Source organism: Abramis brama (assembly GCF_963993115.1).
Source record: "Abramis brama genome assembly, chromosome: 4".
NCBI lineage: Eukaryota > Metazoa > Chordata > Actinopteri > Cypriniformes > Leuciscidae > Abramis > Abramis brama.
The window spans coordinates 53118093-53131636 of NC_139966.1; the positions used below are offsets into that span (position 1 = coordinate 53118093).

At 37.4% G+C, this 13544-nt stretch overlaps 1 protein-coding gene across 1 annotated transcript; it reads left to right on the forward strand.

The window, feature by feature from the left end:
* The first annotated feature begins 2323 nt into the window (after positions 1-2323).
* On the forward strand, positions 2324-11269 carry LOC311082299 (uncharacterized protein). Its single transcript, XM_084113047.1, has 2 exons — positions 2324-2566; positions 5562-11269. The coding sequence occupies exon 2, from the start codon at positions 5622-5624 to the stop codon at positions 10920-10922; it is 5301 nt and encodes a 1766-aa protein (XP_083969173.1). The 5' UTR covers positions 2324-2566; positions 5562-5621; the 3' UTR covers positions 10923-11269.
* Positions 11270-13544: the final 2275 nt, after the last annotated feature.

Consider the following 13544-nt stretch of genomic DNA (forward strand, 5'->3'; position numbering starts at 1 on the left):
ATTTTCACCTGGCTATAAGCCTACCCAATGTTTAGACCTGTTGTGCTATTTATGCAAATTAGCACATACTTTATTAGATTATGCACCGTTTGGCCATGTTAACAAACAATTTCGAAAAAACTTGTAATACATTTTTTGTTTGTCTTGAAGTAAGTAATCAACTCAGTAATTTTCATGGTGATATCTAAAGGTTCAAATTTTTACCCTATTCACATGAATAAAAGAATGAATAGGCGTATGAATAGGAACTTTCCCCTAATGGGATTCTACTGTGTTTTTTTTTTTTTTCCTTACTCAGGACATATTGAGGATACAAAATCAGTTGAGTTCGCTTCTGTTGCAATTTGTTCAAGGTTGACCCCCATTTGGGCTTAAAATGACTGGACTAGAAGTGTCTGTCCGAGCTCACAACAGGTTTTGCGTGGGAACGCAAAAATCTTTGAGAGGGAACGCAAAGTTTCTCGGGGGAAAGCAAAAGTTTTGAGATAATTTTTTTTTTCTCCCATCCTAAATTTTTCGGGACGCCGCGACAGTAGGCCTATAGTTTTATTTTAAGGAATAAAATATTTCCACCCATTTCATTTTTTTAAAATGAATTTTAGTTGCTCCCATAAATTTTTACTTAATTGTGGATGACATTTCAACTTAAATTAGGCCTATATTAAACTGTCTTAGGCCTGGTTTCACAGACAGGACTTAGATTTAGCCAAGATTAAGCCTGAGTTCAATTAGGACATTTAAGTAGATTTTTACATTTTCTTTAGAAAAAACATTACTGATGTGCATCTTGAGATAAAACAATGGCACTGACATATTTTAAGATATGTCAGTGCATGTTTCTTTCAGTTAAAACAGCTCAATAATGCAATTTAGTCTGGAACTAGGCTTAAGCCTTGTCCGTGAAACCGGGGGTTAATGTTGAAATCGTGTTAAAAATCCCGTATTAAAAATCATTTAAATTGATTTTGATGAATAATGTTAAATGCAAAAATATACGTTTCTATGACTTACTAATCATACTATACATGGTTTAAAGTTGTTTTGATTTATAAGTTGTATTATTAAGTTGCTTTAATGTAATTATGTATTAAAGCCAGTATTATCTCCTGTATGATTTGAATATTGTATATGCTCTTTTGACATATGTTTTAAAAAAATAGATTTGTTGGCAGTGCGCCGCCATTAAAAAAGAGGCCAAGAAAGTTAATAAATAACTGTGGAAAAGGGAATGGGGTGGGCTTACAGAAAGTAACAATATAAAACAGAAAGCTGCACTGAGATTGTTAGATGTATGGCTACAACTGGCATCTCGGCTTTGTTGACTGGAACAATGATCTTTGGCATGTGGAACTTCTTCACTTGAGAGATTTTTTTGTGGATAAAATAAGATTTCACACCAAAAGCAGCAGTACAAACAACAGTAAGTATAATACAGTAAGTAATAGGCCAGAGGAAATGCATCACGAGAGCTCCCCAGGAAACCCGAATTTAGCTCAATTGGTGCTCAAGGGTGAAGATAAAGCAGTATTATATGCTAAACAGTGTGAGCAGACTTGTGAAGGACGTTGTTTGCAAATTTATCACATACATCTTAAACTAAAAACCACATGCATGTCATGCAGAATGTTGCAGTAAGAGCAAAATGCATCAAAATCACACTTCATGTTTCACATGTGTAAGAAGATTTATTGTTATGAGGCTGGTAGAATTGTCCTGAAAACTTCTAAAATGCTCAGACGTTTTCTATTCGCTGATTGAGGATATTGGGATCCTATGCATTTTGCTGTTGCTCTTTTGCAAGGCGTGTGTTTGGACGTTGTCGTCGCAGGTGGTGGTTGTCAGTGGATGTTTCTGGGCTGGTTACGTCAGTCCTAAACACACTTGTACATCTGCAGCAGGATGTTGTGGTTTTCACCCCCCACCCCCAGGCTTTATATTTCCCTTTAACGTTACATGTATAAAATGCGTGCATGCTCACAAAACCTATTTCAATTGGGTATTAGTATATGCTACATTGAAAAAAATGGAATTAAAATGCTATTATGCAAATAGGACATGTATAAAGCAAGAAATAAAATAATAAGCTTAAGTGAATGTCAATGAATAGTGATCGATCTTTTCGCACCTGGGTGCATTGTTTAGCTACATAATGCTGTTTATTAACAATGTTGAAAGAAGATGATTTAAAAGAACAAAAAAACAATTCCTTAGCTTACATGTGGAAATTTACATATGACACCCCCCCATAGGTGATAAGTGATGGGCGGAGGATGTCTTAAGACAGCCCCTTCTTTTGTCATGCATTGGCATCTGCACATTCTGCAGATTCTGTAGGCTACAACATGTGCTTGGGTCGCGCCCTCACAACGCGAACTGAGTTCCATCCGCGCTCATCTCAACTTCCATGACGATTATGGATGTGCGACAGACGTTTTGCAAGTTTAATGCAACGCGTTAAAACCAAGAGCGTCCGGGATTCTCATGCGGATTACATCTTTGTTTTTAACAGGATAAGTTTGGAGACCCAAACGTGGACAAGGTGGATGTCAGAGATGCACTGTAAATTGTGAGTATCGAACTATACGGAGTTAGGAAAGTTCAAACTTAAATGGGGGGTCTTAAAGGCTTAGAAAGTATGTTACAATTGCCTGGTTTGTTTTCTGGAAATGTTTCTATCTTTTTTTTTTTATCCACCCATGTTGTTTTGATGAGATGCATAATGTGTTACATTATCTGCATCATTTGTTTTGCATCGCCCACACACTTAATGTGTATAAGTCGTTAAACGTGTATTCTTTTGAACTAACTAGTATATATATATATTATGTCACTATTAACCCAGCTTTTAATCACTAAGTTATCTTATAGAGAGACGTTTCTTCATATTAGTAGATGCAAGCAGTGTCTGTCGCACGAGCCCCGGTTTATTTTACTGATAAACAGAGTTGGGCAGATTACTGGCAAATGTTAGTCCGTTAACGTTAACGTTACTTATTACAAATTAGGCTACTTGACGAAAATTATAGTATACTATTATTAGTATTATTATTACACATTACTATTAGCCTATATAGGCTACTACTATTATTATTATTACGTTGCCTGCCGAATGTATAAAGTGATTATTTCCGAATTCGCCATTCAATAATAAATCTCCATTAAATCATGAATCGGTTAGTCTTGATTAGCAACGCCTTTCGCCTCGGGCTCGCGCTCCGCCAGACGATTTCGAGCAGAGCGAGAGACTTGAGATTGAGAAGGGAGTGAAAGCGTCCAGGTGAAGCAGAGAAGCAAAACTAATGACCTGTTCAGCTCTAAAGTGCAGGTCAGTTTCATCTGTAATTGTAAAATAGGCTAGTTTTGTCTTTGTTTACTTAAGCATTAAACTGCTAAGTTAGCGGAGTTAACATTATCACCCCATTAAGTTACCTATGCTTAATTTAGTTGACAAATATTCACATCGTTTTATAATCGGTTTAGTGCGAGCTAGGGCAGACAACAACACAACAAATTAACCATGGCTTTACCACAAATAAAACCATAAACCATGGTAACGATAGTTAAATCATGATAACTAACCACAAATTAACCATGGTTTTGCTACACTAACCATAGTTTAACCATGACATTTATTGTAAAGCTCTGATTATACAAATGGTAATTTATCCACCAAAAAAACGTTACTATACTTTTACTATGATATCACAGTCAACATTTTAAATGATTAAGATTTTTCTATAAAGATATTTTTTTTATGATGTAGTTATTGTACTAATTTTGACATTTAGGCAATTTAGAAAATATCGGGGTTTTTTTTATTTTATTTTTTTATCTCGAGTATCTAAGTCATTTTAAGATGATACAATAACACATGGTCATAATGTATACTCTAAATTTAACCAAAATAAATGTATGCCTACAGAGATAGCGAAGAGTGCTACCTACAGTTCCTTTGAAACAAAACCTGCAAATGCATCCAGGTGCAGATCATAAAAGACTCTGTGTTTCCAAGTATCAAACCAATAACAAGTACAAAAACGGCACTACATTACCAGGTTCTTTTAAACACGTACCCTGAAAATATTATAGTATAGTTCTATTAGAAATCCAGTATGTTTACTGTATGGTTTGGGAGCAAAATGAGCAGAATTAAAGAGACTGCTCCTGAATTCATGACCACATATCAATACCGTGGTGTGGTTATGAAGTGTGAAGTGTGATATACAGTAAAAGTACGTAATATAGTTAAAAAATCTTTAACACATTTTTAATAACATTTAAAAAACAGTTGAATATGTCAATTTGTCTAGGCTGTACATCACTTTTGGTCACTACTTTACATGTACTACTACTATATCAGTATGGTATGTGTTTGTGTATATATATACATACATACATACATACATACATACATACACACATACCATACTGATATCCAATACCGCCACTGCCTCCATGCCCCTAAAATATTGGTGCTACTTATTCATTAGCTACTAATACTCATTCCAGTAGTAATTTGTATATATTCAATTAGTCTCTAGTGCAACAAAAATGCAGTTTACCAGTTACAATGGGAAAGTTACTTGTCAGTCTTAGTATTAGCTAAGTATTAGTGACAAATTGAGTAGTTTCAATAGGCTAGTCACACTATTGGAAAGAGTACTAGTATCTAATGAAACGTTACTAGTGAAAAATACTCATCAACATTTCATATTTAATTCCTTTTTAAAAGAAAAAGTACTAATAACATTCAAATAGAGGAATAAATGTTAAAGCCGTCTTATAATAAATGCTAAAATGCAGCTGAGGGTGTTTGTAGGCTCTGTATATAAAATGGAATGACACTGAACACAGACAACAGCTTGAATCTGTTCTTATGTGAACTTCAACATAATTACAGAAGCCTAATATTACACTAAAAAGAATGCTGAACTATAGTTAGACAGCATTTGAAGTCATGACTAGTCACAGGTCAAAGGGAACAGGAATATGGGCATCCTATTACCATGAACAACAGCTGCCAGTGTTTGAGGAACGGGTTGGTCGCACCATCTATGCTTTACAACTTAGCCCAGTTTTAAATGTTTGACTCAAGGACTGTCAAAGGACATTTATTTTGAGTGATATCTGTAAGGTTGCAGGGACATTTTAGGCATGACATTAAAAAAACTGCTTGCAGCAGCATTGATGAGATATAATTGTTTTCTTTTCTTTTCTTTATCATCTAATCCAGGGTTTCTCAAACTCGGTCCTGGAGGGCCACCATTCATCATTATATAATCTGAAATATCAGCATCAAAGTACTGCGAAAGTAAATCAAAAGTATACAGAGTCTGCGCTCTAATCGCTCTTGTGGTCACTTCAGTGTCATACACTGATTGGTCTGCACAGCGCGAACACAATGACTTATCAAACAGATTTCTAGAAAACACATCCCCCTTTTCCATATCTCTGCATATTAAGCTAGGACAATTCCTTCTTAAGTGTTATTCCTTTGATTTGTAATGTTATGTGACCCGATTTCCATATTTGCTTTTATTAACATATTTTTCTTTGTTTAGAACACTCGTTGAGTAACTCAGCATAAGAGCAAAGGCAGCAGCCATTGAGGAACCTTTACCATGCAGGGATACACATGGTGTTCAAATCAACGTCCCCCGCCACAGTACCAAGAACGTCCTCCACCTCAGTACCAAGAACGACTTCCACTTCATTACCAAGAACAATATCCACCTAAGTACCAAGATGTCAGGAATGAACAACCCAATATGTTCCAGGCACAGTTATACCAACATTATACCACATCAGAGACAAGATATTCCAATGGACAACAAGAGGCTTCAAATCATTGCCAATCTTTTCGATCAAACTTGCATGGATATAATACACAGACAAACCAGGCCCATCCCCAATACCCATATGCAGCCTCCAACACACTGCAGCACTACCCATCTGGAAACCCAAACACAAATGGGTATTATGCCCAATTTGGCACACAATCAAACGTTTCCTCCCCTCAGAACTACGGAAACACAGGGCACAATCACGCTCATGTGTATCGGTCTCCACAGTCAGACCATGGCAGCTCTGTGCGTAACAACAGCAATTGGAGATTCCACATGTACAACAATGGCAGCTCTTGTTCCATGGACAATCAGCAACAACTTCAACCTCCTAGAACGGCTCCTCGTCATCATCAACAACAACAATTCTCTAGACAACACTCAGGCAAGAAACGTAAAATGCACAACCGGACACAAGGACACCATCCACAATCCTCTTCTTGGGCCCATAACAATGGAGTTTCCCAAAGAATTTCCAACAGTCAAGCTCAGAGCCAAACGGTGGCCAGTTATACCTCATCCAACTCTACAACACCACCTTCTGGAGTACAGAGCGAGATTTCATTGCCTTCCAATAACTTAAACCAAAGTCCTGTTACCCATAACCAGCCAGAACTAAGGTCAAATGCAGGTCCAGATGTATCGGCGACCCACTCTCAGAATAATCAAAGCACTGAGCAACAGTCTCAGGGCACAAACGGTGGGACATATAACGTTAATGAGACCTCTCAAATGACATGGACCAATGAAGCCCAGCCTCAGCCCAAGTCTAGATTTGTTAATTCGCTAATATATAAGTTACTGAATTCAAATGACAATGAAAAAGCTGGTAAGCAGCAATCAGATGAAAGAAATGCACATCATAACACTTATTCAGAACAGTCGGAGGTTTGTGCAACCAACAAGACTGATCATCATTCACATTTTTCTGAACCTAGTGTACAGTGTACAGTTGAACCCCCAAGTAAGAGAATGAAGTATGCTGTGGTTCAGAGAGACTATTGGAACAAAGAAACAAGTGTTTCCAAAGACAGAAGTGATTTTGGAGTGCAATCTCTCCATCCTGGTACCCATCAGTCAGGTAGCAATAAGAACAGACCTAAAGAAATGAGTCAAGACAACATACAGTACAGTACGGACCCAGCAGACTGTCTTGAAGCGGTGTTTGCACTAAGGAAAGTCTCACAACAAGTTCACAAGGCAATAGCCATCGTTCCACCCATTTCCCAGCAGACCTCAAACACTGCACAGATGGCTGATACCAGCCCCAAAAAAGCTGACAGTCCACCGTTAAAGACTGATTCCGTTTGGTCAGTTGTTGAAGAGTCTGATGCACAAAAAACTGCAGATGACAAGTTGTCTGAATCCCCCTCACCAACTGCCCAACAGGAGGACAAAAGCCTTGAAATTGAGACTACAAGTAACATTGCAGAATCTGATATATGCTCTACTAGCCCAGTTGAATTTCAAAATAATGTTCAGCAAGGTGACTGTGATTCAAGTGATACTTCATTTGACTTGTCCAGTGTGCCAGTGGTTCAGTACACACTAGAGAAACTAATTGACTTAGTGAAGTCTTTAGAGATGACGGAATTATCAACCGAACATCCAGAGAAATCTGAGAGCTTTTTTGATACGATCTTGAAACTCTTTTGGAATGGGAATAAAGCCAATTTTGTGGAGACATTGAAATCATTTAGAAAGGAGGTAGAACAGCACTCATCTCTAGAAATCGTAAGGGATTATGAGTCTGTGGTATTTGAAAGCATTGAGACTGAAAACCTAAAAAAGCTCGCTCATTGCGACGTTCTCAATGATGAGATGTATTCATCGTCTGAGGAGTATAGGTCTTCTTGGTTAAATGTTGATGGACAGCCAGCAGATATTGAAAAGGTGCTTTCAGAGCCACTGTTGGATGACATAACTGTGATCAAGACGACATCACAGTTATTTTCAGATAACACTGTTGCCACTTTAGCCAATTTAGGTGTGAATTCCCTCAAAGATGTGCCCACGGTTTCATTCGATGAAAAAAGTGTAAAGCCAGACACATGTAGTCCAACAGCTCTTTTCACACCCCAGTCAGGAAATGACAGGGAGGAAATAGCCACAGAAAACAATGGCCATTCATATGCAGGGCTGTCTAGAATTACATCTCTGAGCAGCATCTCCATTGAGAAAGAGACACTTCTGAGCAGTGTCTCAAGTGAGAAAGAGACATTTCTGAGCAGTGATTCAAGTGAGAAAGAGACATTCAAGAAACAAGAGGACATCAAACAAAACCACAATTCGAACACAAAACTTTCACATGACTTCCCATTAACAAAAAGATTCACAGAGAAACATACAGCCTGCAGCGATGAAATAGAAGTATTCAGACAAGAAGGTCATTATGAGCAAACACGTCACAACGTGTCTGTGTCAGATTCACTTCCTCTGAGCCCTGAAGACAATGTTTCAGATGGTGTAAAAAACTCTGAGGAGTCTTTTTCTACTGAGACTCGTTGTAATTCCAAGGATACATGGCAGATAGAAGATATTTCAGAAGATGAAAATCCAGGCAATAAGGAGGTTCTTTATAAGTCCTCTGACACTGGGCTGGTAGAAGATATTTCAGAAGATGAAAATCCAGGCAATAAGGAGGTTCTTTATAAGTCCTCTGACACTGGGCTGGTAGAAGATATTTCAGAAGATGAAAATCCAGGCAATAAGGAGGTTCTTTATAAGTCCTCTGACATTGGGCTGGTAGAAGATATTTCAGATGATGAAAATCCAGGCAATAAGGAGGTTCTTCCTATCTCCTCAGACATCTGGCATGTGGAAGACATCTCTGATGATGAAAATCCAGGCAATAAGGAGGCTCTTAATAACTTCTTAGACATTGGGCTGGTAGAAGATATTTCAGATGATGAAAACACTGGAAATAAGGAGGTTCTTCCTATCTCCTCAGACATCTGGCATGTGGAAGACATCTCTGATGATGAAAATCCAGGCAATAAGGACACTCGTAGTAACTCCCCAGACATACGTGTGGTGGAAGATGTTTCTAATGATGAAAATTCAAGTGATGATTCCTTGTTAATGGAAATCACAGTGCTATCATCTGAAGATGCTAAAACATTTTTCCAACAGTTGGAAGATGAACCTGTATGCAGCATCAAAACTACTACATCAAAATTTGACTGCCCAGATCTTGTAGAGTGCTTTGAGGTACCCAGTCAGCCTTGCCATGAAGACAGCAAAGCAGATATTTGCTCTCTTTGTGGTACCAAAATGGCGATATCCAATTCCACTAATGTGACGAACAGTGATGGTGATCTTTTCTGCCTCCAGTGTTGGGAACAGGCACCATTGCTGGAGCTAGAAGAGCAGCCATGCTCTCCTATGATAAATGAGGCTGATGTACTGGGCTCCCCTGCTAAATCAAACAAACAAGGCCAAAATTGTAGTCCGCTATGTGTTAAACCGGAATTCAATGAGCTAAATATGGCTTCAACAAAGGAATGCATTGTGGACGAAAGGCTGACAGGACAAAGAAGTGACCATTTGGTAAAATCAGAACAAAATTCGCCATCTCTTGAACCGAAAGACAATGAGCCAACTGTTGCATCAACAGAGGAACGCATTGATGATGAAGGCCTGGTGGGACAAAAAAGAGACACTATGGTAAAACCAGAACTGGGACAATATCGCAATTCACCATCTCTTGAACTGAAAGTCAATGAGCCAACTGTTGCATCAACAGAGGAACGCATTGATGATGAAGGACTGGCGGGACAAAAAAGAGACACTATGGTAAAACCAGAACTGGGACAAACCCGTAGTCCACCATTTCTTGATCTAAAAGTCAAGGAGCTAACTGTTACTTCAACAAAAAAATGCATTGATGATGAAGGACTGGCGGGAGAAAAAAGTAAAAGTTTGTTCAAATCAGAACTGAGACAAAATTGTAGTCCACCATCTCTTAGACCGCAAGTCAAGATGCCAAATGTTTCTGAACGCACTGAAAATGAAAGACTGACCGCACAAAAAAGAGAAAGTATGACAAAATCAGAATTAAGAAAAAATTGTAGTCGACCATCTCTTGAACTAGAAGTCAATGAGCCGACTTCAACAGAGGAACGCACTGAAGAAGAAAGACTGATGGGACAAAAAAGTGAACGTTTTATAAAATCAAAACTGAGACAAAATTGTAGTTCTGAAACGCAAGTCAAGGTGCCAAATGTTGCATCTCCAGAGGATTGTGTTGCAGATGAAGGACTGACAGGACAAAGAAGTAACAGTATGGTAAAATCAGCGACACAGAAAGTGCCTGAAATTCAGAGGCCAGCTGATCAGGAGAAAAAGGAGAAAAACAGATTAGTTTTTATGCAAAAAACACCTTTTTTAAAGCATAAACTAAAATCAGGTAGCACTAGGACTGGTTCTGATGACTCTGTGCTTTTCGCTCCAGATATTGTGGTTAAAAAGATTGCAAAAAAACGTCCTAGAGGTGGGAGTCTGGACTGCAGCAAGGGGAAGAAATTAAAAGAACACAGGAAAGAAAGACAAGATTGTCCTGACAGAAGAACCTCACCTCACCCTAGAGAAAACCTACAGAAAGTTAAGGAGAAAGTGCCCGGTCATTCAAATGACACGCCACACCAAAAGTCAAAAACGAAGCTTGAGTTATGTGGTATTCTGTCAGTGAATAAAACTAAAACAACTGAGCCAAAGAAAGTGAGATTTGACTTATTTGGATCCAACGGAGAAAAAGAGATCAATATTCCTGAGCGGCGTGTTTCAGCCCCCGCTACCGTAACAGTCTCTGATCATTTCAGAGAGTATACCGATGGGCTTTCTGCTAAACAAAAAGTTCACAACCAGTGGAGCAGCACCTTTATACCTAAAACAAAGACCTTTTCTCCCAGATCACCACCGAAGAAAAAAACTCAGAAAACTCAGGATTGCATTAACATGACTGCATTAAAAAGCCATTTGACTCACAGAGCCTCGCTGCCGTCCAGCAGTAAGAGAGAGACAAAACACTTTAGAAAACCAGGTTTTCATCAAAAGCTTACAAAATCACTAAGCAGCTAACCTAGATGCTTGATTATTGCTGTTACTATGTTTACTTAAATGTTTACACATTATAGCGGTGGCTTGAAATGTGTGACAGTTTTCTGTTGATGACAGTGATGGATGTGTTTTTTTTATTGTTGTTGAAAGCAAAAGAGAAAACTTTATTTTTCTAGAGCACCATTGTTTGTAATATACTGGACTGGAAAATTACTGCAATCTGTTATTTTATGAGAATATTTTTTTATGGTTATTTTAAGTACTTCTTGATGTTGTTACAAAGTGTAAAAATATAACATTTGTACTTGGAAATAAATGCCAGTTTACTGGAAAGGCAGTTGTGTCACTTAATAAATCTGTTGAAATTACATGTTCTCTTCCACTTGTTTAGAGCTTCTTTGGTTATTTATTTTGTTATTACAGAAACTCAGTCTTAGAACATTATAGTTCACATTACTCATTCCTTTATAACTTTTTTTGTACAATTATGATCTATATGATATTTAATTTAGTTTTTTATTTATTTATTTACAACACAGTCAGATTGGTATAGAATAATACACAATAATGCAGCAAATCCAGTTTCAAAATATACTGGTATAATGCCATATAGATTACTTTTATTATTATAATTTTTTTTTTTTTTTTTTTTTAAGTGTACAAATTGTTAGAAATTATTTTGAAGTTCCAACAAACTGATCTGTGTTTCAGTATCTGTGTATGCTGTCTAGGCTGCATGATAAGAACGTGACACACAAGCAAGTATGCACTCTAAAAGTATTCAAAATGTAATGATAGTTACAAACAGCTCTATATAATAATGAAAATTAAGAACTAACAACTAATTGTAATGCAGTCGTGAAAAAAAATTGTTCTAAGAAATAACAGTTACACAGGAAGCACTTTTGCATGAACACGAGAAAATTTTGTTCAGTTAGAGAGAAGCTGTTTGAGACCTAAATATACTTTAACAAATGTCAATAAAACACCAAATAATAATAAATAAATAAAAAGCAGTCACATGTTTCTGGCCCTCTGAGCTCCCTTGCGCCCCCTGGTGGGAGATCAATTTAGCTCGTTGCAGGACACGAGTATTTATTACTCAATAAATCAGTCCAACGCTACACGCTAGTAACACGATGTATGATATATATATATTTTTTTACTTTGTTCTTTGAGTTTTTTTCCCCAAAGAAATATTAGGGTTCCAATAAAAATAAATTGGGGTTGTAAAAGGGAATGCATGGTTCATTAGTCTTTATATATGTTGATTCACATACCAGTATTGTTAGAACTCATCCACATTTCAGAGAAAGTGCACAAACTGCACAGTGCACATAGAAAGTGTCTTTCCAATGTAACCATACAACCAGCAGGTATAACAGTAGATGCACTTCATCTTTTAAACCACCAGTTGGCGCTAAAGAGAACGGACCAGCAGTAAAAAGTTTAATTGGCCAATCACTAAAAAAGATTTGTTTAAAGGGGTCATATAATGGTACATGCACTTTTACAAGTTGAGTGTACTGAAATGTGTGTTGGCAGTGCCTGTACACAACCATCATAAAATGATAAAAATCCATCCAGTGTTTTTTTTTTTAATCTCCTTATATGTTTTCCCCCATCTCAAATCAAGCCGTTCGATTTTGTGATGTCACAAAATCGACGCCCCTCCCACGATTGTTGATTGACAGCTGCGTTTCAACCTATGGTTTCAACACAGACCTGCGAGCTGTCAATCATAGTTCGCGCGGTCATTGTTGATACGCTGGAGCACTGTCTATGAGCAGAATGGCGTCTAAGCGATTGTGGTGTTCTGTTCTTGGGTGTAATAACGAACACAGCAGTCATTTTGATGTTCCTAAATCCGAACCGCGGCTATTTTTACACTCAGGGTACATTAAGGCATGTTTTCTATGTACGACGTTCTCAATATAATTCATAATCCCACGTTTATAATGAACAACGCGTTATGGTTATTGTGTTATGCACAGAACAGAGGGGCGGGGTGAGCAAAGCTCATTATCATTTAAAGACACATGCACTTAAATGGCGTGCTGAAAACAGAGCTGTTTTTGACCAGGTAAAATTAGTGTTTTCTTACAATATGAGAATTTTTAATTAAAGTATATTGCAAACTTTTAATTTAGACCCTAAAGAATCATATTAGCTTGTACAAAAATGGCATTATATGACCCCTTTAAATCATACCTGTCAACACTCCCGTTTTCCCATACAGAAAAAAAAAAACGGTAACAGTGAACAAATTCATGATTCATGCACGCTTCAATCGTTGTTTTGTAAATCGTTCTTTCGCAATAGTTGTTTGTAATATTCAGTTCCTGTGAAAAATTGTGAAATACTGTTCTATAGAAGTTACGCAACAATATGCTGATTGATTACATAACAATATTTGGATGTAATATTCAGTTCCAGTAAAAATCTGTTCCAGTTAATGGAGTAGGCTTTACACAGGTGATGTGTAATATTCAGTACCAGTAAACTCCACCCACTGGAACAGTTTCTTACAGTTGGCTAACTGAATATTACACAACATCACCTGTTCAGTTTTGAAAACTGTAGCCTACTCACAGATTTGTGGCCTATACCTTATTTTAGAAATCTGTTTTTCTGTATATTGAT

Coding starts and splice junctions, on each gene's coding strand:
- LOC311082299 (XM_084113047.1), top strand. CDS start 5,622: ATGCAGGGATACACATGGTGTTCAAATCAACGTCCCCCGCCACAGTAC.